The 24,775-nt window shown below is 39.4% G+C and overlaps 1 protein-coding gene across 1 annotated transcript; it reads left to right on the top strand.

The window, feature by feature from the left end:
* The first annotated feature begins 5,215 nt into the window (after window positions 1–5,215).
* Window positions 5,216–19,319, top strand: LOC108235843 (glucagon-like peptide 2 receptor). Its single transcript, XM_017416094.3, has 13 exons — window positions 5,216–5,982; window positions 7,946–8,042; window positions 8,127–8,231; window positions 10,437–10,558; window positions 10,706–10,812; window positions 11,757–11,913; window positions 12,027–12,186; window positions 13,476–13,536; window positions 13,627–13,693; window positions 13,933–14,021; window positions 15,422–15,560; window positions 15,655–15,696; window positions 17,215–19,319. The coding sequence occupies exons 1-13, from the start codon at window positions 5,905–5,907 to the stop codon at window positions 17,581–17,583; spliced, it is 1,593 nt and encodes a 530-aa protein (XP_017271583.1). The 5' UTR covers window positions 5,216–5,904; the 3' UTR covers window positions 17,584–19,319.
* Window positions 19,320–24,775: the final 5,456 nt, after the last annotated feature.

The following is a 24,775-nucleotide window of genomic DNA, read 5'->3' as shown; positions in this document are numbered from 1 at the left end:
GCAAAAATTCATCCAGTGGTTCAAGACATATTTTGTTAACAGACAGACAGTGCTGACCCTAACAGTTAACGCCAATGACTTAAGTAAAAATATCCTGCAATGTGTAGTGCTTAAAGTATGTGTTGGGGTTGACTCTCAACTTCTACCACACCAAATTTTAGCCCAATATCATGTAAACTGACTGAGTTCTAGCCATTTTTATGTTTTCTAAGATTGCTTAGCAATGGTGGCCATCTTTAATTGGGTTAGCTCCAAAAGTGAAACAGTTGTAGATGTGCACTCAGTGAATACTTTCTAAAAATTTCATGAAAATCTGCTCAGAGGTTTGGGAGATATTTTGCTAACAGACAAACAGACACATGCACAGGTGAAAACATCATCACCCGCCTTTTTTCCTTGCAGCAGCAGGTGCTAAGAGTTATTGTACGCCGCGGCCGCATAAAAATAATCGACTCATATACTTCGCTCTGTCACTTCTGTATGCGGATAGGCTGAGATTTATGCACAAATGGCTGTATATTTTGCTGCCCCAGTTTTAAGAAAACAAGGCTGCCTAATGTCTTCGCATCAGGCCTCCTCCTTACTGAGAAATGTTTAGGCTCTTCACATGAAAAATGGCCCGCGCTCCGTCCCAAGCACAATAAGGTCGGCCTGCAGACATTACAGAACCAAACAGTTTACACACCGGAACCACAACATGTTTAACCGTGCACATAGCACCTGTCCAGACCACTAAACACTTTCCAAGCCATTTACAGGAGAGAGTAAACATTTGCGGGGCTGTGTTTGCCTAATACGTGTAAGAACGGCGTCTCCCGACATCAGTTAGAGCTCCGACTCGCGCTGAGATGATGGTGCGAGGAGTGAAAGGCGCCCGACCTTTCACAACTTTCACTGGAAATTCACTCCCTGAGTCCGTGGCTCTTTGATGGGGTCTGACGCTCGATTTACGCAACACAGTCAAAACAGACAGTCAGTTTGATGAGTGGGATAAGAGATGATGTTATATAAGGTTTTATACATGCTGTTATTATCACCTGCTGCCGAAGGCATGTGGGGGTCTGCTTGTCTGTAGCTTTAGCAACGTCACAAATCACTGGACAGATTTTAATGCAACGCTCAGACTACAAGAGGTACGACAATGTCCGCCATCGCTGAGGGTCTTGAATGTTTTTAGTTTTCAAGATGAATATTTTTCTCGCCTGGAATTGAACAAGAGATACAAATATACACCATGTAGTGTTAATATTGTTTGGTTCCAAGAACTAAAGCATCCAGAGAGACACTTGAACAGGCTGCGCACTCCCATGGCGCCTGAGTGTTTAGCTGCACGAACATGTCAAAATTAAGTTTAGACAGTTTTACATTACATTACCTGATTACATTACATCTTTGCTGATAAAGATTTGGAGGGAGAATATATTTACCTAACTGTAGTGATAATTTACTGTCCGAGGCAAAGCAGAGTGCTGTATCCTGACGAGTGGAAGGGGGCAATTTCTTTTAAATGGTGGTGGCCATCTTGGATTTTGACATGGCATCCCAATTTTTGATATGGACTTAACTTATACCTAAACGCATCCACACACCAAAGTGGAAGTTGATACGTCGCTTATTTTTCTAGTTATCCAGCTCTCAAGATGAACCAGACGGACAGACGGAGGGCATTTCCGAGTCCTCTTTTCAAGTTGGGGGACAATAATCATTGGATGAACATCAACCCCATTTAAGATGGCTGCTACAGCTAATCAACATTAGCCAACACAAAAATGGCTACAACTTTTTCAAATTTAAGGAGCTCGGCGGTCAGTTCTGTGGTCTTGTAATTCTAAGGCTGCAGGTTCGAGCCCAGGTTGCGGCAGGAAGAGCATCCTGCGTAAAACTGTTTGCAAATCGTTTGTGCATATTTTCTCGCTGTGGCAACCCCTGAAGGAGGGAGCAGTCAAAATAACAAGAAGTAGCTGAAAGGCATTCTCCACACATATTTCAAGCTCAAACAGAGATCTGGTTTGACCAAATCAGCTATAACTTGTTAATTTCTTATCATAACGTAATATTGGTTTAACACTCACTTAAAGGTGGCATATGTTACGCATTCCTTTAAGGAATGCTATGTCTTCTTTGTTTTCCCATTCCACATAATTAACTGGAGTATTTTGAGTAGGTTCATTACTTAAAAATAAACTGAAAATCCAATTAAATTCCAGGTTGTAAGGCAACAAAATAGAAAAATTTCTGTGGGCAACCCACTGTAGTTAAGATAAATGGGAACAAAGTTACGATGATAGTTTAACTGAAAGAATGATCTGTAATATTCTAAATCAGCCAGAGAGAATTACACACTTGTTAGGTCAAGTTACAAGTGTCCTCTTCTACATTATATAAGGCTATTTGTAAATATGATTAAATAAATTACAGCAAATCTGGAGTTTATATGCTTATAAGTTCTTTCCGCTACAACTGAACATCAGTGTTTGTTTTCATGATGATACTTTTACGAACGTAACCTTCCCAAAGAAGCATTACTAGGATTGTTTTGAGTTTTGGAAGCTTTTAGCAGTTTTGAAAAAAAAAAAAAGGTCGACAATATCCTTTGACGGGATCCACGGCTTTAGAACATCACACCAGAACCCTGAGGTTGTGAGCCTAACTGTGTTACCAGAATTGAGCTCTTTTCAAATTACAGAAAAATATTCTGATCTATGTGTTTTCCCTTTCCACCAAAGTTCATTTCCAGGGTCTCTTATTTAGACACACGGCGAGGACATATGACCCTGTCACAGCTGTATATTGCCATGCTTATAGAGCTGGGAGAAATTTAATTTCAAGGTTAGATTTGTTTCCGAGTCACAAATAATGGCCGGCACACAATCTGGTCCTGAAACAATGATATACCATATATATTATCTCCCTGCAGTGGATTGTCACATCCATACAGCAGAAACATCTCGAAACTTTATCACCATATAATAAAAACACAATTACATTTCCACAAGATGCATCACTGAGGTTTACCCCTTCATTTCAAAACAGATAAGGGTGTCTCTTCGGTTGAGATGCCTCTTGAATATTGACTTTGTCTTCAAATAATCATGACTGTCATTTTCCCCAGCAGTCATAAAGACCTGTGAAGGTTATATTTAATATCATGAACTCTGTTAGTTTCATAAACAAAGATAACTAAAATAAATGAGGGGTTGTGACTTGCTAATAGAAGGGAAAAAAAATACTCATCTTTGAACTTTTCCCCCTTACTTTTGATTGTTTTCTAAACACTGAGTCACTGGAAAACTATCTAGCCTAATGACTAGCACTTGGAGTATATCTTGTGACTAACTCTCAGCTACTTCCACACCAACTTTTAGCACAATATCTGTAAAACTGACTGAATTGAAGCAATTATTGTCTTTTCTAGATTCTTTTGACTGTGGCTGACATCTTGAATTGGGTTGGCTTCAAAGGTTAACCAGTTGTAGATGTACATCCAGTGATTATCTCCTGAAAGTTTCATTCAAATTTGTGCAGTGGTTCATGAGATATTTTGCTAACAGACAAGCACACACTCTCACAGAGGCACAAAGTTACATGACTGCCTGCCTTTCATGGCAGCAGGTGATTATGATAGGCCAAATCAACAGGATGCATTTCAAGAGTGGTCCCTGTGATGTAAAAATTAGATTTAGCTCAGCAAAATGACATGCACAACTAGAATACGTGTCTGATTACAAGCTGATGCCACGTCTAAGTGCCCTGTTGTCTGACGCAGCCCTCCAGCTCTGACAAGGGCTGGCGTCCTTATGTCTGGTGATAAGAATGTGGCTGGTATAAAGGCATTCTCTTCTTATCTTAAGTTAGACAAGACGGGGCTGGCCGCTTGGACTGGCCCAGTCCCTGATATTTTCTGCTCGACATTTCTCTATGGTACATTGATTAAAAAAATATCAACAATCTGGGTCTCCCTGTCTCCCTTATCAATTCTGCCACAACAGTCTTGAAGACAGAGAAGGTGTCAGCATCACAGCCCCAAAGTGGAAATAGCTGTTAAGCTAAAGCCTCCTTAGACCCCTTCACACTGGATTTAATGACTCAAATATGAATTGAAAAACCAGCCAGAGCATGGACCATCTTTGCAAGGTTTTAATCAGAACGCAGTGGGCTCCCCATTCGGCGTGGTAGAACATTATACTGTAGGTCCATGATGGTTTTGAGCATGCACAACACTGCTGTGGTGATGTCAGCGTGCTTTCTCATTGGTAGAAGTATATTGTCGCATAGCGGCAGCATATCGTTGATGTTGGGCCTGTATACACTGGTGTGGCTTGGTCACTGAGAATTTGAAGCTGGCCACATTGGCCTCATGGCGAGGCTACAACCATGATCATAATAAGATGATGTAAACAACCTAGTGCCTTCTAGCTCGCAACGCGCTTCGCAATGTAGATAATTTAACACGCTGTTTTTAACAAGTGTTTATGTATTTATCGTAAATGTTTGTTACAAAAATCAGCGCATTGCGGTTTTGGTGCAAAAAAATGCTGATCATGAAATAAAGTACAGCTTGATTACTGGGAGCTGGAGCTTATAATGATACGTGCATAGGTGCATGCAAGGTCATACATATGGTAAGAGCATGGGTGTGAAATTGGACCTGGACATTCGGTGCTGGAGCGTCGGATGTTTTCTGTCACAGGAGAGCTCCCCTAAAGGTGTCAAAATACAGCTCTATAGCTCTCTATGAAATAACTGAAACTCAACTGAGAAGGGTACAAGACACCCGTAATAAATGCAACTATTTTGGGAGAAATTTTTGGGGTGATACGACTTTTTAAGCTCTGTCCTCAAACTTGAGTTATTTATATTTTTTGAATTAGGATTTACTTGGGCTATTTTGATTTTGAGTAGAGCCTTTCACAAACCTTACACATTCCTCAGAAAACTGTGTTCTGCGAGTTTACTTTTATTTAGCTCTTTTATAAAACTAAAAGAGAGAGAAAACTTAACTACAAAAGGATCCCTTGTTAAAGTTGCTGCAAAGCTGTTGAGGAATTGGTATGAAACTATTTTGTGAGACAAAGTTCATGCAAGACATGTGGCTTGTGCTGGCACCTTGGTGTCTTTTGCTCCCCTCATTTGCTTTCATTTGTTTGGCTTTAGTGCTTTTAGTTTACACTAAGATCCCTATTAGTGTCAGAGACGCCGTTTGATGCTCAGTAAGTCTGCGAGGAAGCTAGCTAGAGGGTTGGGCTTAGTTTATTCCCAATTGTTTTAAAGTACAGATGGTATTTACTGGTGCCCGTATGCCTGTATTGTTATTTATAATGGTCGTTTGTACATTAGAATTCATACTCATTTGCTAATGTGAAATCAGTTTTTCTATACAGCAAAGTTAGACCGGTTATACAGTCAGCTCTCTCAGGTCCTAGTCTTGATTGGTAGGGGATGATGGGGAGGGAGAGGCAATTTGTCAGTTAGGATCTCAGGCGCTCTCAGTTGTGCAGTGTCCATAGGAAGTACAGACAGATCTACCTCCTTCAGAGCCAAAGCCTTTTCTCATAGACAACTGAGCATGCATCTGTAATCTTTTTAAAAATCTGAAATCAAGAGGTGCTACAGTTCTTGGATTCTTGGACCAAAACACTGAATCAAGAAGACTTCCAGGGATCTCAAGGAAAGCCGGACAGCAGCTTTGATGAGCATCCCGGTACCTGCAAGTATTCCTCTAACGAGTTCAAAAATCTGTCGAAGAGTCACCAGGAGGGTCAAGTTCAACAAGACCGTAACTTTCCACCGGGTCGGGTGGAAGAGGCAAGCCAGAGCAAGAATGAGCGAGCTGCCTGGGGAGCGCAGGGAAGAGGTGTGAAGCGTCGGACCAGCCGAGTGGTTTTAATGTGAACACACAGCACCATGCCGAGCCAGCTGCCATCCTGGCACAAGAGGATCAAACTCCCGCTCCTTCTCCTCTTTACTGTCCTCAACCAGCAGGTACATTTATATAAACTCACTGAACATTTACCACTTCATATTGATTCTGCAAGAATGTACTGCACAAAATATTTTTCCTGTGGTTCATTGAGTGATGGAGAGCTTTAGGCTTTTGAAACCTTAGCAAACAGCCTAAAAGATTACTGCCGGCAACTAAATTATATTATAAGCAAATCATCTTAAGTCATCTTTTTTTCCCCAGATGGAGTTTAAACTGCTGAAGGTGCCTAAACCAATATGCATTTTCAGCCTGAGGATACCAGTTCAGTTTTGTTGCTTTTTACTTATTACTTGCAATTTAAATTCTATGTTGGAAGAAATGTTTATATGGAATTTAAGAAAATGTTTAACAGCAGGTTTACAGAATTTGTTTTATTTTTTTCCTTCTATGGGCAGAAATAAGCCATACAATGGAAATTTCAGTTGCTGATTTCACCTCAAATTATTTCTGGACAGTTTCCTAATAGGAGGGTTGAGTCAAAATAAAGGAGCTCCCTTAAAACAGGAAACGTTAATCCAAGGCAAAATCATAATTTATGATGTTCATATAATATACTGAAGTATAAGTGGGCAGGTGTGTTTGCATTGCTCCAGGAATGATGCTAGTTTAACATCGCTGACAAACTGCCTGAGTAAACTGCAGATTACATGAAGGTGAAAGCCTTGCTTTAGTGACAGAAAATGTTCCTGATTAAACACTTCCACCAAGTGGGTAAATATAGACACTGCAGTCCTCACTGCCTCACTGACCAGATGCCCACAGGAAGAAATCAAGACACAAAGAGGAACTTTGTCTGTTCAACTGGATGCGACTGGGTACGAAAGCTGCACCTTACAGTTGGGATATATTTGTTTCTTAATATCGTTAGCTTTGAAAAACAAGCAAACAAACAAACAAAAAAAAAAGAAACAACTAGAAGCACTCAGAGTGCAAACCTCCGCCCAAGGTCACAAAGTGATTAAAAAGTAGTATGATCTTGATCATAATCTGGATCACCACCATAATGTAATCCATTGTTTTTCGTAACAACCCCAACATTTCCTGAACATTTCATCCAAATCTGTTCATCAGTTTTTACCTGACCTTTGCTCCGCAGACAGACAAACAAACCAACGGACACAACCGGAAACAGAACCTCCATGGCGGAGGAAACAAAAGGGTCACATCTAGGAGCAAAGGGAAGGTTTTAACAAAGGGGTTACCTGTGACCTTGACTTTGGACCCTGTCACCTTGAAATCAACAGTGATCACCCTTGACCCACGAGGTGTCCAGCTGTGGAGTTCAACATTCCTGTTATGCAGTTGCAGAGTTATAGCACGGGCTCAACTGTGACCTTGACCTTTGACCTTGAACTTTGATCAGATCACCACCAAAATTTATTGACTTGCTCCTTGCACCATGTGTGATGTTTCCTGAAAATTTCATGAAAATCTGTTCAGAACTTTTTGAGTAACCTGCAATACTCTAATGCTAGAATCAGATTCAATCTTGATTCATTAAAATTATTTATGCAATTGGGATTCTCATCTTGAGACGTCCTTATTGCAGAGCAAATCTGTTCTGGCGCATGTAAGCAGCCATCTTCTCTATATGGTATGCCTGAGATGCCACAACAGGACAAAAAAAAGGAATAGCATTTGCGTAAACTGCTATAAAATTGTGGAGAGGTTTTAGAACCACTACAATCTACTTTGGTCTTAGCTGCGTTCAAACTAGCCATTAGCTTATGAGTCCTTTTCAGACAAACTCTTTTCCTGAACTGAGACCATTCAATAAGATATTTACACTCATCTGGTAGCTACTTAGCCCAGTTGTAGGCAACATTTTCTGTCTTGCAGCACCAGTAACAGACAGCAGATCAACTCAGTCTGCAGCTTAAGGTACTTAATGTTAATTGTTATAAAGCCTGTAATTAAACTTGTATTCAGTAAGAAAGTTTTCCTTTTTAAATAAATCCACAGGCAACAGGCTCATTGCTTGAGAGTCTCATTTCTAAGCGGACTGAGTACTCGGAGAACTGTAACAGAACCCTGACGACAAGTGCTTTCCCAAAAAATGGTGAGCTGCTGTTCACATGTCAGCTATTTTTAATTTTAAGCCACATGTCAAATTCTCAAACTTTTCTTTCCTTTTTTTTTTCAGGAAACTACTGTAAAGGAACATTTGACATGTTTGTGTGCTGGCCTCATTCATCTCCTGGGAATGTGTCTGTCCCCTGTCCTTCCTTCCTACCGTGGATCACTGAGGGTAATGGGTTTAATCTATAATATCTCCAATGAAAACGGCTTTATCACATTAAGTACCGTTTGTGCTTCCTATGCTTCCTTCAACGGTTGATTCATTTTAAGCAATGTCACAGTTCATCACAGCACAGACTGCTCCACTAGCTAGTCTCAGGAACAGAGCTGCTGAATGTTTTAAACATGAAATGTTTTGTCTTCTGACCGCTGTTTGCATTAGGTTGGCTCATATTCAAGTTTTCCTACACCTGAAAGTTATAGTATATAAATGTTAAAGGGGAAATCAAAAATGTTTTGAAGCTAACATAAATCAAAAGAAAGTCATAAAAGCTGCTTGTTTTCAGAGTCTCCCATTAAAAAATAATACATAAATTTAAAATTAATAATCAAAGATTGAAATAATTACTAGGATCTCTTCGGCATTTTCTATTTCTATGTAATTCTCAAATTTGTACGTGTGTACACATGTACCTATATACAAACATGTATACACACACACTTCAAGCTACATTTTTTGAAATAACACAGAATTTCAAACCAAACCGTTCTAAAGGCTCTTTGAGTGTTATCACAACAGTTCCTCTAAATTTGAATTTAGTGAATGTTTTGCGTCGCCTTGTAAGAGCTAAAAATTATAGACCAGTAAAAATTGAACAATATCTGTGCTTCATTTCCAGAATGGCAGTAAAATCACATGTTTCTCCTTCTGTAGTTGAGTTGAGGTTGAGGTCACCATAAACACAAAGTGTTGAAGTCCAAATAATTCCTGAAATGTCTTTAGGTTTGAGTAATTACCTCCACCAAGCAGGTTATATTTTTGGTAGTATTTGTCTGTTTGTGCACAAGATTACACAAAAAGTTATAAACAGATTTTCATGAAATTTTCAGGAAACGTCAAATATGCTACAAGGAACAAGTGATTAAATTTTGGTGCTGATCTGATCAAAGTCCAAGGCCACAGATGATCCTGCAACCATGTAATGCTACTGTGGAATGTTAAACTGCATGACTGGACACCTCATGGGTCAAAGGTGATGCCTATTGATTTCAAGGACATGGGGTCAAAGGTCAAGGTCACTCCTTTGTTAAAACCATGTCTAATTTCCAGCAGGTGACCGTTTTGTTATGTTTTGACGTCTTTGTTTGTCTGTCTGTTGCGAAGATTACATAAAAACTAACGAACAGATTTGGATGTCATTTTCAAGAAATGTTGAGGTTCTCACGACAAACAATTGATAAAATATTTATGGTGATCCAGATTATGATCCAGATGGCACTATATGGCCTTGATGGAGGTTTGCGCTCTCTGAGTGCTTCTAGTTTTTGTGTAAATGTCTGTGTCCCTGAAGACAGTGCTTGTTGAAAACTGTAAGAGTGTAAAACAAGGTCACAGTCCCCCAGTTATAAACCTCTCTAAAGCCAGAATGTTTGCTAAACTTGTAAACATACTTGTTTGTGAGGACAGAGTATTTTCATAAGTGTTATATATACAAATGTTCTGTAGTATATGTACCAACTAGGAGTGTAATGAGAACTAAAACATTACAAAATGTCTCCGCGAATTGTCTCGCCAACCCCACCTCATGACATTTTTTTTTTGGGTGAAATTAGAACTGAAGATGTCTCCACCATTTTAAACCATTTGTGTGGCAGCCGTTCACAAGCAAGTCAGGCACTAGGACCCCACGGCTCGTCCCTCAAGCCATGTTGAGACGCTTCCTCCTGCAGCTTCTACAGCTACGTGCTGAGAGGAAGAGTCTCTGTCACACATTTATTTAAAACAGAACAAACTTAGTGTCAAAGTCACATGATGATTCACTAACTTTGAGGTTGAGAAAAGAAAATTCGAACCTGTCATTAATCCGTTTGAGTTGAGAGGAAACAAGCTGATCAAATCTTGAGGTGGAAGTGCAAATGAAACTGTATGGTTCAGTAAAAGCCCCAAATGATAGATCACGCCACTTTAATGAGAAGTCAAAGACTCACGACTCATGAGAAATCAGCTGAGAGAGATGCCAGTCATTCGAGCTTTATAGTTTCTGAAGTGCCAAAACAAAAAAATAGTAACTAACTTAGATGGTTATAAGATCTGCGAAAAGGTTTCCTAAAAGCATCATTTCAAAAAGTCACCTGTCTATTTGGTCAAGCTCTGATCTCACTTATACAAAAAAACCTTGCATATACAGTAAGTGTATCTATCAATTAACCTTAGGTGGCACCAGGAGGGCACATCGTGAATGCTTAGAAAATGGGAGCTGGCAACAGAGGGAGAACTCCTCTGATCCATGGCGAGACGACTCTGAATGTCTTGAGGACCAGTTCTTTAAAGACAAGGTGAGGAAGAATGTTTCAGGTGAGTTCTGAAACAATTCTACAAAAACAAACAAACAGAAAAGAACAGGTGATGTTTGCTTCAATGTTTGAAACATCTGCAGACATATTAGGCTCTTTTTGCAATTATTTTCTCACATGTGTGTCCAGGAGGAGGAAGTGCTTCGCCAGTCTGCCCTTCGACTCATCTCTGTCATCGGCTACTCCCTGTCCCTGTTCTCCCTCATCCTGGCCACTCTCCTCATGGGCATGCTGAGGTCAGTTCTCATGAAGAAGGTTTATGACACTTATACTGACAAAGTTACCATTTATTGAAAAAAAAAAAATCAGAAAAGTAAAGTTTGAGGTTCTTTTAATCCTTCATTTGTTAGCAGTTCAATTAAAACAATACATTCAGTTCAGTTCAGAAAGATGTACTGCTGGCAGTGTTTGCTGTTTGGGACAGAATTAAAAAAGAATATGAGAACCTGAAAGATTGCGATAGCCATAATTGTTTAACTAAAAATCACTAAAATACAGGAGGTCATTAAATGACTACAGTCATCATGAAAACCTGTGGAGAAACAAGAATAAATTACTTCAGCAAGACAGAAAATTTATTACACAAGTTTCATGCATCTTGATTTGCAGTGCTCTTGTAATAAATAAAAGTGTGTTTAAATAAAATAAATTTTAACTGGTGTGTTTGGTTGTAATTGTTCTGTGTACTTTTGGTATTGAAACAACAGTAGATTGTGTGGTTGCACTGTCAGTTTACTACATATTATTTAGAAATTCCGCCTTATTTGGAGCTTAAAAAGACTGCCTTCTCAACTGCTACTTGACTTGTAGCTGCGTGCACATCACACAAGGAAGGCACCTCCAAAACGTATTGTGTGTGTGTATTCGTAAGGCTGACAGAACTTAATGAAACATTTGAAACAGCAGAGAGATGTTTACGCAGTTTCACTTCACAAGATGTAGCCACTACTGCTCACTTGAAACAATGAACACATCACTACCCTGAGAAGTAGTTTGATTACAAAGATTTATTTACAAGAGTAATGAATAGTCATCAGTAATAGCATTATAAAGCTCAGGGGAGGCGTTCCTTCTAGCTTGATCATTTTTATTTCCATGTGTTAGGTCGTATGCCATCAGTAATGCTTTTATAGTTTCAGATCAATGCCTGACTTAGATTGCTCTTGTATCTGCTTACCAGGAAGCTCCACTGTACCCGAAACTATATCCACATGAATCTGTTTGTGTCATTTATCCTGAGAGCTGCGGCCGTCATTTCAAAAGAAATCATACTGCATGTTATGTATTCCAACCTACCCAAGGATGACCCTGGATGGAACTCCTATCCGAACTCTGCGGTACAGTCACTCTGCCTTGTTTTTCATCTTCAAGCTCGTTTTATTTTCATTTTTGTCCCCATGCTAATTGTGTTCTCTCTTTGCAATTTCTGCATAAACCTCTTCCTCAACAGATAGTGCTCATGTGCAGGTTCTCCAAGGTGTGCATGGAGTACTTTGTGGCCTGCAACTACTTTTGGCTCCTGGTGGAGGCCATTTTCCTTCATACACTGCTCTTCACTGCTGTGCTTACCAAGAGGCGCTTGCTTAAGAAATACATGCTGCTTGGCTGGGGTAGGTAATGGATGAACATTTCTGCCTACGCAGGTCTTGCTAATCTAACGTAGATGGGGGTTAGGGGTTAGGACTGAGTTATGGTCCCATATTTGATCTGTGGTTGCTGTACATGTGCACATCTACATGTCAAAGCATCTTGCTGCCACCAAGGAGCAGTCGTGGAAAAGTGTGTGACAATCTCCGGTGTGGCAGTGTGAAACTAAGCAATAAGAATAACTGAGATTGTCAAGTACACGGAATGTTGGCATTTTCGTAGTCCTTTGTTTTTCATTGACTTTTAAGCATAGTTTTCATCTGATCTGAGGGCCCTTTCACACAGGATATGTGAAAAATCAGTTAGCATGTGGATGGTCTTTACGGGGTCTTGGCAAAGTTTTCAGACATATATTAAGAAAGCAATGGCCTTCCCATTAGAACACGTTGGTCCACAATGATTTTGAGCATACACAAAATCTCTGCAGTGAGATTGTGGTGGCAGCATGTCAGGGTCCTGGGTGGAGCATGACAGTAGCGTATATGTGATTTGGTTTGGTGGTCCTTATTTTGAAGCCAAACATTTGCTGGCCTCATGCCTAGGCTACAGCTGTGATTAGGACAAGGTCATGAAAACAACCATGGTAGTATTGTGGCATGAATTTTCTAGTGAGTAGCTGCATCCTAATGTGTTCCAAAAGAGTCGTACCAAGGTAGAGTGCATAGAGCTTGGTGAGAGCACAGGAGAGCTTTAGGAGTGAGTGAAAAATCAGAGAAAAACCTATTTGGTAAAAACTAAGATTGTAGCAGTGTCATGATTGGCTTCACACTGAAAGAGGATTTTCAATTTGTCACAGTTTGACCATGTTCTAATAGGTCATATAGATTGAGGACAGCATAATGGGGTTTTCATCCTGAATGAAGTGGGCTTAACTGGTTGGTGTTGACCAATGTTGACTTTAAATCAATTAGCATTCGATCTTTGTAAAGAGTAATTTCAGACAGCTACATGCAGATAGCTTGTCTGAAATGACGGCTACATGCAGATAGCATGTAGCTGTCCATCTGCATTAATTGAAAGACCCACAGGTTTCTTTTTTGCATAAATGGTATTAACACAGACAAATGCCTATAAGCAACTTTGTTTCAGTCCTGAAGAAGTGGCCAGTACTAGTACAGAGAGAAAATTGTACAAAGCCAGTTTGCTCTTGGTTTACCAACACAGGTTTTTTGAAATTAACCTAAGTAGATTTTAAAATGAATTACCATGTGCAAATGGATGCATCACATTTGTTACTAATATGACTTTTCAGGAACTCCTGTTTTGTTTGTGACACCATGGACGGTGGTCAAGATTTTGTATGACAACACAGGGTAAGAGTCTTAATGCATGCCTCACAGAACTTTACTTGAGTTAAACTAGATAAAATCCTCTTCAAAGACCTAAAACATGTTTTTCTTAAGGTGCTGGTTAATCATAAACAGATGGTTCTGGTGGATAATAAGAGGCCCGATTACTTTATCAGTGCTGGTAAGGAAAGTAATTGTTGAACATACTTTGTGTATGTTTAAACCATTGTATACTCAAGCTAGCTAAAGAAACAGTAGTAGTGCTGCGTTTTATGGTCCATGTCTTACATTGGTGTGTGATGATGTAACAAATATGCTGTTTTTAATGCACCATGCGCTGCTTCTTGTTAATGTCAGTTTTTTTCTCAAAAAATTTTCCAGTGCATTTTATCTTTAATCCAGGTTTGATGTCTTTTGCAGATCATTTTCTTCATTTTCATCAAGATACTGATGTTGTTGTTATCCAAGTTGAAAGCAGATCAGGTGAAATTCACAGATTACAGATACAGGTACTCAATACTGTTACAGCCTAAACTGTTAATTAGATAATCAAATGTCACACATATTCATACGCTGTAAGCAGAAATGTCACCATGATCAGAAAGTTCATGTATACTGTATACAGCAGCTTCAGGAAGTATTCAGACTCCCCTGCACTTTTTTTTATTTTTTTATGTTGCACCCTGAGGATATAGTCTTTTAAATTCATTGTTTCTCAATAATCTAGCTCAGGTGCTTTCAATTTTTTTTTTCTTGATCACTGCCAAAATGGTTTGAAGGAGAAGTGGGCTTAGCAAAAGAGGTGACCAGACTTAGCTTGAGAGATCCTGTGTGGAAATGGACAAAGTTTTAGAATGATAACATTTTAACTGCAGGCTTCCAAGATTTGGGCTTTATTGCAGAGTAATGAGACAGAAGGCTGTCTTCAGTGAGAAATATTTTAAAACCATCTTGAAGAACTCTGGAACTATGAGGAACATGATTCTCTGATTTGAGAAAACCCAGATTGACTGTTTTGCTTCTATCCTAAACATGTTTGGAGTAGTGTTGTCCAATCCTGGTCCTGGAGGGCCACTATCCTGCATGTTTTATGTGTTTCCCTGCTTTGACTGAGTAATTAACAGTCTTCTGCAGAATTTGAACACCTGCTGTAGAGCAGGAAAAAAAAACCCAACTAAAACATGCAGAATAGTGGCCCTCCAAGACCAGTATTGGACACCACTTGTCTGGAGGAAACCAGGCACCATCACCTGCCCAACATTATCCCAGCAGTGAAGCATGGTGGTGGCAACATCATGCTGTGGGGGTGTTTTTCATTAGCAGGGACTGGGAGACTGGTCAGGGTTGAGCAAAGTACAGAGACTCCTACCCTATCAAATATTACTGGAGGGGCCTGAAAATGGGTCCACCAATCATCTACATCCAAACAGGCTGAGGTTGAGAGAATGGCATAAAATATCCCAATCCAGGAGCACAAAGCTTGTTGCATCAAACCCCAAAAAATACACGAGGCTGTAACTGCTGCCGAAAGTGTTTCGACTCAGTACTAAGTAAAGGGACTGAAAAGAAATCTGGTGTTTCAGTGTTTTATATATATATATATATATATATATATATATATATATATATATATATATATATATATCAAAATATTGTTCCCACTTTGTCATTATAGAATGGTGAGTGCAAACTATGAAAAAAAATGTGTTTAAACAAATCTAGCATCAGGCTGCAAGATAAAATTGCAAAAAGGAAACAGTGTCTGATTATATTCTGAAGCTGATGTATTTATGATACATTCCCCTCCCTCTTCTACGTTGTTGTTTGTCAGCATTACCTTTATAACACCATTTTTGGCTCAGACATAGCAAACATTATTACCCCTGTTTGTTTTGTTTCTGCTCATCAGTTTAGCCAGGGCAACACTGGTGCTGATTCCCCTGCTGGGAATCCATGAAGTGGTGTTCACAGTGCTGCTAGATGAATGTGTGGAGGGCAGCAGTCGCTACGCTCGGAACTTTATCCACCTCACCCTCAGCTCTTTCCAGGTAACACACAGCATGGTAGTCATACACCCCATGATCATTTGTATTTCTCCCCAAATCACATCACAATTCTAAAATTAGCTGCTTTCAATTTCAGGGGTTCTTGGTTGCTGTACTGTACTGTTTTGCCAATGGAGAGGTATGTCTTTTTTTCTCAAACTATTTTAATCTGTAGCACATGACATGGGAGGAGCAAAGAGGGAAGGGCAAAATAGAAACATTGGGTTGGAAGCAAACAATAACAAGAATAAATTTTCACTTTAAATTGGCAATCACACAGCTGTATTCTCAACTGAATTCACAAACACTGTTTGAAGCACCACTTATAAACATTTTTGTCTCTTTGAATCTCATCGCCTGGTGTTTAGAGATCCTGTTTGAAACATTGTAACTCCCATCTCCAGCAACGTTTACAAATAGGATCACAGATGTTGGCCAGCAGAGCGTTCACAAACACAACTGTTGTTTAAATTAATGTTTACAAAATGGATTGATGATATTAGGACATCTGTTTGCAGAAATGATGGCACAAACCCTGTGATCTGTGGGGATAAGGTGTCTCTCTGCACTTCAATCCTCTAGTCAGAATGCAACAGAGGGAGGATCAATCATTTACTGGAAGAGAAATTTCTGTGATGTATTGACATGGTTCTGAGTTGGCTCTGTGGCTGTGAAAAACCTAAAAGGTTCTTAACTGTATTTTTAAAGAACCAGCTCCGGCACTAGCCCTGTTCTAGCACTGGGACCTCTAGTGGAAAAAAAAGCTTACTTCTGGCATGATCAATAATCTAACTGTTAGTCCAATCTCCAACATTTTATGCAAATGCTATTTTGTAAACCTTTTTACACCTCTGTCAGTTTAGTTTTACCAAGATATTTACATAGAATTCTGTAGGTATTTGCAAACAGCAGCAGCAAACTGTAATGCTTTCAGTGCAGCCTGGAGTCACTTCTGGCAGGAATCTTATATTTCTGTTTTTGAATTTTGAAGATTAGAGTTGTTTTATCTTGCCAAACTAATAATGTCTTATCTAAGTTGACCTACTCCTAAAGCGGATTTTGCTGTTCTAAAACAACTCCAATCATTCAATTTTCGGAGCAGTTTGCGCAAATGTCCTGTTATAAAACATGGTTATTTTGGCAAAAATATAATATTCCTGTCAGAAGTCACCCCTCTCTGCACTGGAAGTGTTACAGCTCCCTGCTAATGCTATTTGTACTTGCAAAAAGCTTTAGAATACCATGTAAATAACCATTTAATGGAAAGCATATTTTTTTTAAACACAGCAGCAATCCACTTTGGTCTTGGCTGCATTCAGACTAGGCAATAACTTGTCAGTACTGCCACTGAGGCCATTCAAAAAGCTTTCTACAACAGGTAAGATGTTAAATGTTCACAAATTTTCCGCAGAACCTTGCTCCAAAATGTATGAAATATATGTACATATATATTTTGCTGTGTAACTCATGAATACTGCAATTTTTAATAAACAAGTGACTACAGAGATTAATTTAAAACGTGTCAAATTTGTAAAAAGTCAATATACTTCAAGAGTATGAACAAAAATATTTACATGTTACATGCAAAGAGTTCATAGTGAATACTCTTTATGGTCAAGGGTATAATAGTAAAACTGGGACTTGTGTTCTTCTGCAGGTCCAAGCTGAACTGAAAAAGCGCTGGCAGCTGTTTTTGTTCACCAACCACTTCAAGGTCCAAAGCTGTTTTAAGGGAGTGGACCTCAAGCATCTGTGGAAATGCTCTCGAGGGCAGCACCCACAGTGCTCTCAGCGGTGTGTCTCCTACAATAGAGGCAGCGCTTTGACACCTCACCCCCAGCTTCTGCAAGTGACTGTGCATGGAGGAGGTGGGGCGCTTGGACGAGGACATATTAAAGGTCAGGGGTTAAACGCTTATGCTGCACCAGGGCTGGACTTTCTCACCAGAAAGAGTCTTTCTAGCAGCGACGGTGAGATGACACTGGGAGAGACCATGGAGGAGATTCTGGAAGAGAGCCAATTCTGATTCCAGCTGCTTTTCATCAAACATGGAGGAACATAAAATTGAATGTATAATTCCAGCACAGCTTTCCAGCACCAAAAGTGTAAACTGCACCAAGCCTCAGTTGCTCAGATCCCCAGGGGTCACATAGGCCACAGAGTTACTTTGTGTCCACAGTTGGATTTGCAGTTTAATTGCATCAGTATGACAAATATTTGCTTTAAATCAAACCAAAAATTTAAGTCAGACTAGCAGCTCCTGAGATTTGCAGGAATTCTCCTTATTAATTGACTAGCAAGGGTCAGGAGGAGGTCTTACCAAGCAGCCATCACTGCGACTTCTACAGCAGCCATGATTACAAGCACATCAGTATATGACTACCTCTTCTAAAAGGGGGGATTTTGAAGACAGAGCTGAAGCACAGCAGAGAAGGAGGTTACTCTAACCTGTATTTTTCACGTATTTGAACTACGTCTACCTTCCTTCCATGGTAACTAAAGTTCTCTCTCAAATGCAACACTAATTTCACATTCTCCCACATTTTCTCTGCAAACTCGTGGTCTCTCTAGGACTGAGTACTGACCCACACAAAAAGACCTCTGATCATAAAGGTTATCATTACATCTTCATGAAATAAGAAACTGTTGAAATATGATGATGTAATAATATGACTGGTTGACTAGAGAGCAGTGACGTTGTCACGATTGTTCATTTCACTGGACGGCAATTTGTTGTATGTGGCATACAGCCATGTGCATTTTATTAGTACACATGGTTGTGTAAGTATTATTCTCAGGAAGAGAATAATATCACACTTCACTGGGGATTGAGTTCTGAAGTTTGAGCCCAGACTATGAGTCACCAGTTCACCTCACACCAAAGCTCCATGAGTGACTCATTGTCAAACCTCGTCCAGCCCTCAGAGCGGGAGGCCAGGATCTGCCTCTATCTTAGCAGGGTGCAGGCAGTCAACGGACAAGCAAAGTCATGTTTGGTGAGCAGCCAGACCCAGACAAGAGGGATGATTGCATCCAAAAGGGAGTATGTCATTGGATGGGACACTGAAAGATAAATCACCCAGGCAGCAGGAGGATGTGCCTCACAGAGGAGCTCCAGGGAGAGCAACAGATAGGACAACGGATGGGTAGGAACTCGAGACAGTGCCAGAAAATTTGTTGCTACTTTGTTTAAAAAGACAACTTTTATTGTCTCTCAAAGCTCCATCAGGGCCATGGGTGACCCCAGAAGAACCAATATGAGGACCTCACCAAACCACTGGAAGTTGTGACATATCTGGCGGACCTCCATATTGGGTTGTTTTTGTTGGTTTTAAACCAATGACAGGTTTTGCAGAACCTGAGAAGACTGTTTGGCTAATTTTAGGGGAAATCTTTCCTTGTTTTGACAGGAAACACACAACACCAAAATAAACTATCAAAGGAAACTTGCTGTACAACAGAATAAACAAACACAAATGTAAACATAGAACACATGATTTCTTACATATACTACACAGGCTCCGCAGAAGAGCCGGTTTGTAATCGAATGCAGCTAGTGAGCACAAATACGTCACGCTGTGACTCTGGTTCTTGGTGTAATATGTCAAAAAGTATCCTATATTTTAGATTCTATTACAAACAATGGAGGAAGCACTTTGATTTGTTTGATGTGACCAACAAAAAAAAGTGTACTTTGTTGAGATTAACCCTTCATACAATGAAGCCTAGAAAAAAAAAAAAAAAAGAGTCAAAGTGTGTAAGTTTCAAACCAGTAATTTACAAAGCAGAGAGCAGAAGCTGATGTCACAGTGAATGTCAGATACAGATAAATATGAAGGCACCTTCAGCTGTAAATAGTGTAAACATGTACCATTTTATAAAAAAACAGATATAAATGTTGCCTTCAAAGGTTCAGTCTGTGATGAATGTTGTTTTTATACTGTAAGCGTCTACGAAATTGCTTGCAAATGTAAGTGTTTTGTGCTCACCTTTTGTATTTTTAACTGCGCAGTAAGCTTTTGTATTCTAGACAAATATAACTGCAGTATTAATATCTTTTTTTATAAATTCATGCTTTGTTAAATGTAAAATATACCTTGTCAAGCTATGTCAGGCTAATTACAAATATCTAAATGACTCATGTGGATTGCATTGTGCATACAAATACAATGTATTTGTGTCTGAATGTGAATAGTGCTTTATATAAAGGCAAAGTGAGGCATCTTTTACAGGCTTTTCTTGTCTTATTTTTTTCAGTTTTATTTTTGTGTAACTTGTTTCAGCATGTAGACACAGCGAAATGTGCACAAATAAACAACAGCTGCGTTGTCACAAAATGTCCTTCCCTCTCTACTTTCCAGTCAAGATCTAAATTCGATACACAACTGGTTCTTTACCCACATTGATTTTTCACAAGATTACTGACCATATAGCCCAAAATGTCATGAGACTTAGGTCCTGAGGCTTTCTGGGAAGAAACATACAGTACAGAGCCAGAAAGTCTATCAAAAAGTTATGAAGACCAAATGTCTGGAGAGATAATCAAGATGAGAGGAACTCCAAGGAGTCAGTGGTTGACTACAAATGCACAGAAGATTACTGCAGTACAGAGACACGACAAACATTATTTTGAAATATTAAAAAAAAGGAACAGACAAAAAGTTTATGAAATAAAGAATTAAACAAAATGACAACAACAATTAGAAAAAGGACAACTTGTGTCTCACTAGGCTGCGAGTGTTGGCGACTCAAAATTGCACAAAAATGAGCAAATTTTTAGTTGCAGTCAATCAGCACTTCCGGCAAGTCCCACTTTTTCACCACATATCTATACTTTTCTGGGCAGGAAAAAAAAAAAGCATAATTTGCCAACCTGGATGTCCACCCTGGTCTTCGGTACGTGGACGATTCTGTGAAAAGCCGCAGAGCACCCTACAACAGTGGTTCCCAACCCCGGTCATTGAGGAACACTATCCTGCAGGTTTCAGTTGGTTCTCTGCTCTGACACACCTGATATGAATGACTGAGTGATTAACAGGCTTCTGCCGAACTTGAAGACCTGCTGAAGAGCAGGGAAACAATTAAAACATGCTGGTTAGTGTTCATCAAGAACCAGGGTTGGGAACCACTGCCCTATGAGACACTTGTCTTGCCAGCCAAAGAAGACACACGGGGGTATCAGTTTTGGAACATCATCTGTGTTTTTGTTTCTGGAATAGAGGTTCTAGCTGCATGATCAGGGCCAGCCAGCTCAAGGAAAAAGCCAAATTAGGTGTACTGTGGGTTAAAATAACTCAGCTGTATCTTGCGATAAAAGGGTTTGGTGTGGTTTCAGAAATAAAGAAAAAAACTATCAGTTCATAAATTCAATATCACTATATCAAAAATCTATCCATGCCTGATCAGTGCTGTCCAAAACTCCAAACTCCATCCTTTCTTCTGTAAAGCTCAATAATTTGGGATTTTTATAATAACCTAAGGTGACAAAATATTGATGTTTTGATGTATAAACTGTACAAGATGTGTAAAGAGAACCAAGAAAAAACAAATATAAGCTAAGTAAAAGCTGCTGCCAGTGGCTCATTCTGGTGTCTGTCGCTCCCTGACAGCACTCCTAGACAAGCAGACAGAACCAGCCTTAGACAAACTGTCACTGTGTGAAATCTATAAATTGTATTGAAAAAAAAAATCCTGAATTATAAATGGCAACACATGTACCTTTTTATGTTTCCAGAGAGTTTTATGTAGGAGATACAAGTCAGAAAGACCCTTCACTTCCAGTTTTGGCAAGAAAACTTAGCTTACATACGATGGGAGTCAGTAAATGATTCCTACATTTTCATGAATAAACTATGAGGTTTGACTGAATAAGAAGAGCTTGATTGTAAAAATTTTGGAAAGTTTATACACTTCAAAGGTTACCATGTGTGACATCAGCTCACTAAGCTGAACAACCTATAATAAATAAAAAAAAGGAAACTTAAACTGCAATTGTGTAAAAATTCAATCCTATAAAGTCTACCGCAGAATTGGAAAGGTTTATAACCATACATTTTTATTGTTGGGATCATTTTAACTTTGACAACAGTACTTTAACGTATAGCATCATGTTGTGATGAGATACAGTGATATTTTTGTTTTATGTTTTTGTGATAAAATAAATTTTTTTTTTAAAAGTACAGTTAAAAAAAACAAATATAATTTTGGCAGCCAATGACTTTTAAATGGCTGCCACAAAGCCTCAAGAGTGAGCATGTGAACTTAAAGTGTGTAACCCAACCATAAAAAAATGTTAATGATATTAGCAACACATTTTTCATGGTGTTGATTTCAAAGGTTGGCTGGAGGAAAGGCCTGCTTTATGTTCATTTATTAGTGTGCACATTCTTTATACTACTTCCGACAGTTTTTTGTTTTTTTTACAAGTTTTGCAATCAAAAACAAAATGTGTCTTGAGCATTTTCACTGCAATAAGATGCCATAATTGATGCATACGCAACATTTTGGAGCTTTGGTTTGTTAGTAAAAGGAAACACTTTCATATTTAAAACCTGCCTTTGCTGCCTTTCATGCCAGAGATTTAAACTAAAATCATTTTACGATGGGAAGGATGTCACCATTTGGGTCAAACCTTGTTAATGACCTTAAGCTCAATCTATTGTCATATTGTGAGACTATTATGAGGATGACCATCAGCTACTACCGCACAAGATTTTGCTCAGAATCTGTAAAACTCGCTGAAATATGTAGCTTAAATCAGATTAACTGCTAAAGTTAATCAGTTGTAAATGTACATCTAATGATTACTTTCTCAGTGTTTTATTAAGCTCCGTCCAGTGGGTCATTAAATATTTTGCTAACAGACAGACAGCGTTGATGCCACCAGTTGCTGCACAAGCGTAAAGCAAAAAATATTGCATAATATGTAGTGCTAAAGTAGGTGTTGGGGTTGATGCTCAGCTACAACCACACCAATTTGCAGCTCAGTATCTGTCAGATCAGGTAAGTTACAACTATTATGGGGTTTCCTAATGTCAGTTGGCTGTGGTGTCCATCTTGGATTGGGTTGACCCCATAGTATAATATAGATGTGCACTGAATGATTGTTTTCTGAAAGTTTCATTTAAATCCATGAAGGGGTTCATGAGATACTTTACTAAGAAAAGTTCAATAAGACTTTTAATGGCAAAGTTTTAACGACAGATCTTGGTCAATCTGTTTGTGCTTAAAGTGTGCGTTGGGGATGAGTCTCAGCCACTTCCACTCCAAATCTGAGCTCAGTATTTGTAAAATTAGTTGAGTTAATGCCATTTCTGTGTTTAATAGCGCTGCTTAGGTGTGGCAGCCATCTTGAGTCGATACAAGCGTGATGGGGTCATGCTTCCCTGAAAAAGTAGACTTGCTTGAGCAAACGCTGCTCCTCCTGTCTCTCATCCACAGGCACCCAGTGCTCTGCCGTGCCACACGTGCGCGATAGCGCAACTATTGGTATCGATCCGATACCAAGTAAATACCAAACAAGTATCACCGATATCGATCCTTTTCATTTCCAGGTAGCGTTCATGTAGGGCAGAGCGGTGTGATGATTTATGAGGTGAATGCATCGGCATTATGCTAAATCTGAATATCATTGTATAAATATATATCTTACTGTAAGTACTGAATTTTTAGAAGTAAAATCAGTACCAAGTGGAGAACAATGAATGTTTTAGTACCTACAGTTTTTTTAGTTTATGCTCAGTTATAACAATATATTGCCAAAAAACATTTTTCCTCCTCATTTCACTTCTGTTGGATGTTTTTGTTATTTATTTATTTGATTTGTTGTTAAATAAAGTGCTATAAATTATTACTAAAACATATATTTTAAAACTTTAATAAAACACTTGAATAAAAAAATTCTCCCTTTCATTATGCATCTCTGTTTTTTTAATTGAAGTGCAAAGTAACAATAACTAATGCTGGAAATCAGACATAAGAATGCAAAAGAACCCTAAAGAACAGACAAAACAAACAAACAATCAAACAAAAAAAGTTGTCGCTGGAGAGCTGGCAGGTGCAGGTTTATGGGGGCAGCCATGCTTTTGGGATGAGAGCCTGCACACCAGGAATGGGAAGCTTTTCCTAGTAGTGGGAAAACAGATTTAGAAAAATTAATATGTGAACATACAGTGCAGCAATATAGGAACTGTGTGAATCATCAAGAGCCAACACCCGAAAGAAATGAATGCACATTCATTTATTTAACAACGGCAAAGTCCCTTTTATTTACATAAAAGGGGCGGGACTGACTTGGACTAGCCTATGGAAACGCTCGTAAGCTTCCGGTTTCAACTTCCGTGTTCTAAAGTTTATTCACCAATCACGTATATACTATAGAATATACGTCAATGGGCTACCGCCCAATGACTTATAAGTATAATCCATATAAGTCATTGCTACCGCCGCTGAGTCACGTGACTGAAGGGAGGGGAAGGGGGGGGGGGAGCAAAAGAGAAGCGAAAAGAGAGCGAGAGAGATGTTGAGGGGAGCGGCGTTTTTGTACAACCAAGACATCTTTTGGAGAAGCCGACAAAACGGAGAAGAAGAAATAAACTAAAGTATCGATCCCACAACGCCAATATCGATCCGAATAACACGTTGGTATCGATACCGATCGATATTCGGATCGATCCACGCCAGCGGCTGAGCCGAGGCCGCAGCAAGGGGAGGATGGCCCAGCAGAGGAAGAAGAGGAGCCTCGTGTGGAGGTACTTCACGTGCGTGAACGAAAACGACGCGAACTGCAGCCTGTGCAAGAAGTGCATTCGCTACTGTGGCAACACCACCAATTTATTCAAGCACATGAAAAATCACCACGAGGAGAACAACGAGCTGCAAGAGAAGCGGAAAAAGGAGGAGGGCGGCCCCTCGGAGCCGGCCCCGGCACAGAGCCAGACCTCATGGACTGTGCTGCTTGAGCCAGGAGAGGAGTACACAGGTACTTCACGTGATGGTACTGATTGAAGTAATTAAGTAAGCACACTTCATTCATATAGCACCTCTCATAGAGAACATCACTAAGTGCTTTACAGAAATAATAATAATAAAAAAACAATAAGTGGAACATTTAACTAAAAGCTTGTCTGAATAAAAATGTCTTCAGCTGCTTTTTAAAGGAATCAACAGAGACGGACACAGGGACGGAGAGACAGGGGCAGGGTGTTCCACAGCCTGGG

Source organism: Kryptolebias marmoratus, linkage group LG17 (assembly GCF_001649575.2).
Source record: "Kryptolebias marmoratus isolate JLee-2015 linkage group LG17, ASM164957v2, whole genome shotgun sequence".
NCBI lineage: Eukaryota > Metazoa > Chordata > Actinopteri > Cyprinodontiformes > Rivulidae > Kryptolebias > Kryptolebias marmoratus.
Note: the sequence above shows the minus strand (reverse complement) of the source record. Positions and strands in the feature narration are given on the sequence as shown.

Bases quoted from the DNA above. Each gene is read 5' to 3' on its own strand.
- LOC108235843 (XM_017416094.3), top strand. From the start codon at position 5,905: ATGCCGAGCCAGCTGCCATCCTGGCACAAGAGGATCAAACTCCCGCTC. The intron at 10,559-10,705 runs GTGAGGAAGAAT...ATGTGTGTCCAG, and splicing joins ACCAGTTCTTTAAAGACAAG to GAGGAGGAAGTGCTTCGCCA. The intron at 11,914-12,026 runs GTACAGTCACTC...CTTCCTCAACAG, and splicing joins ACTCCTATCCGAACTCTGCG to ATAGTGCTCATGTGCAGGTT.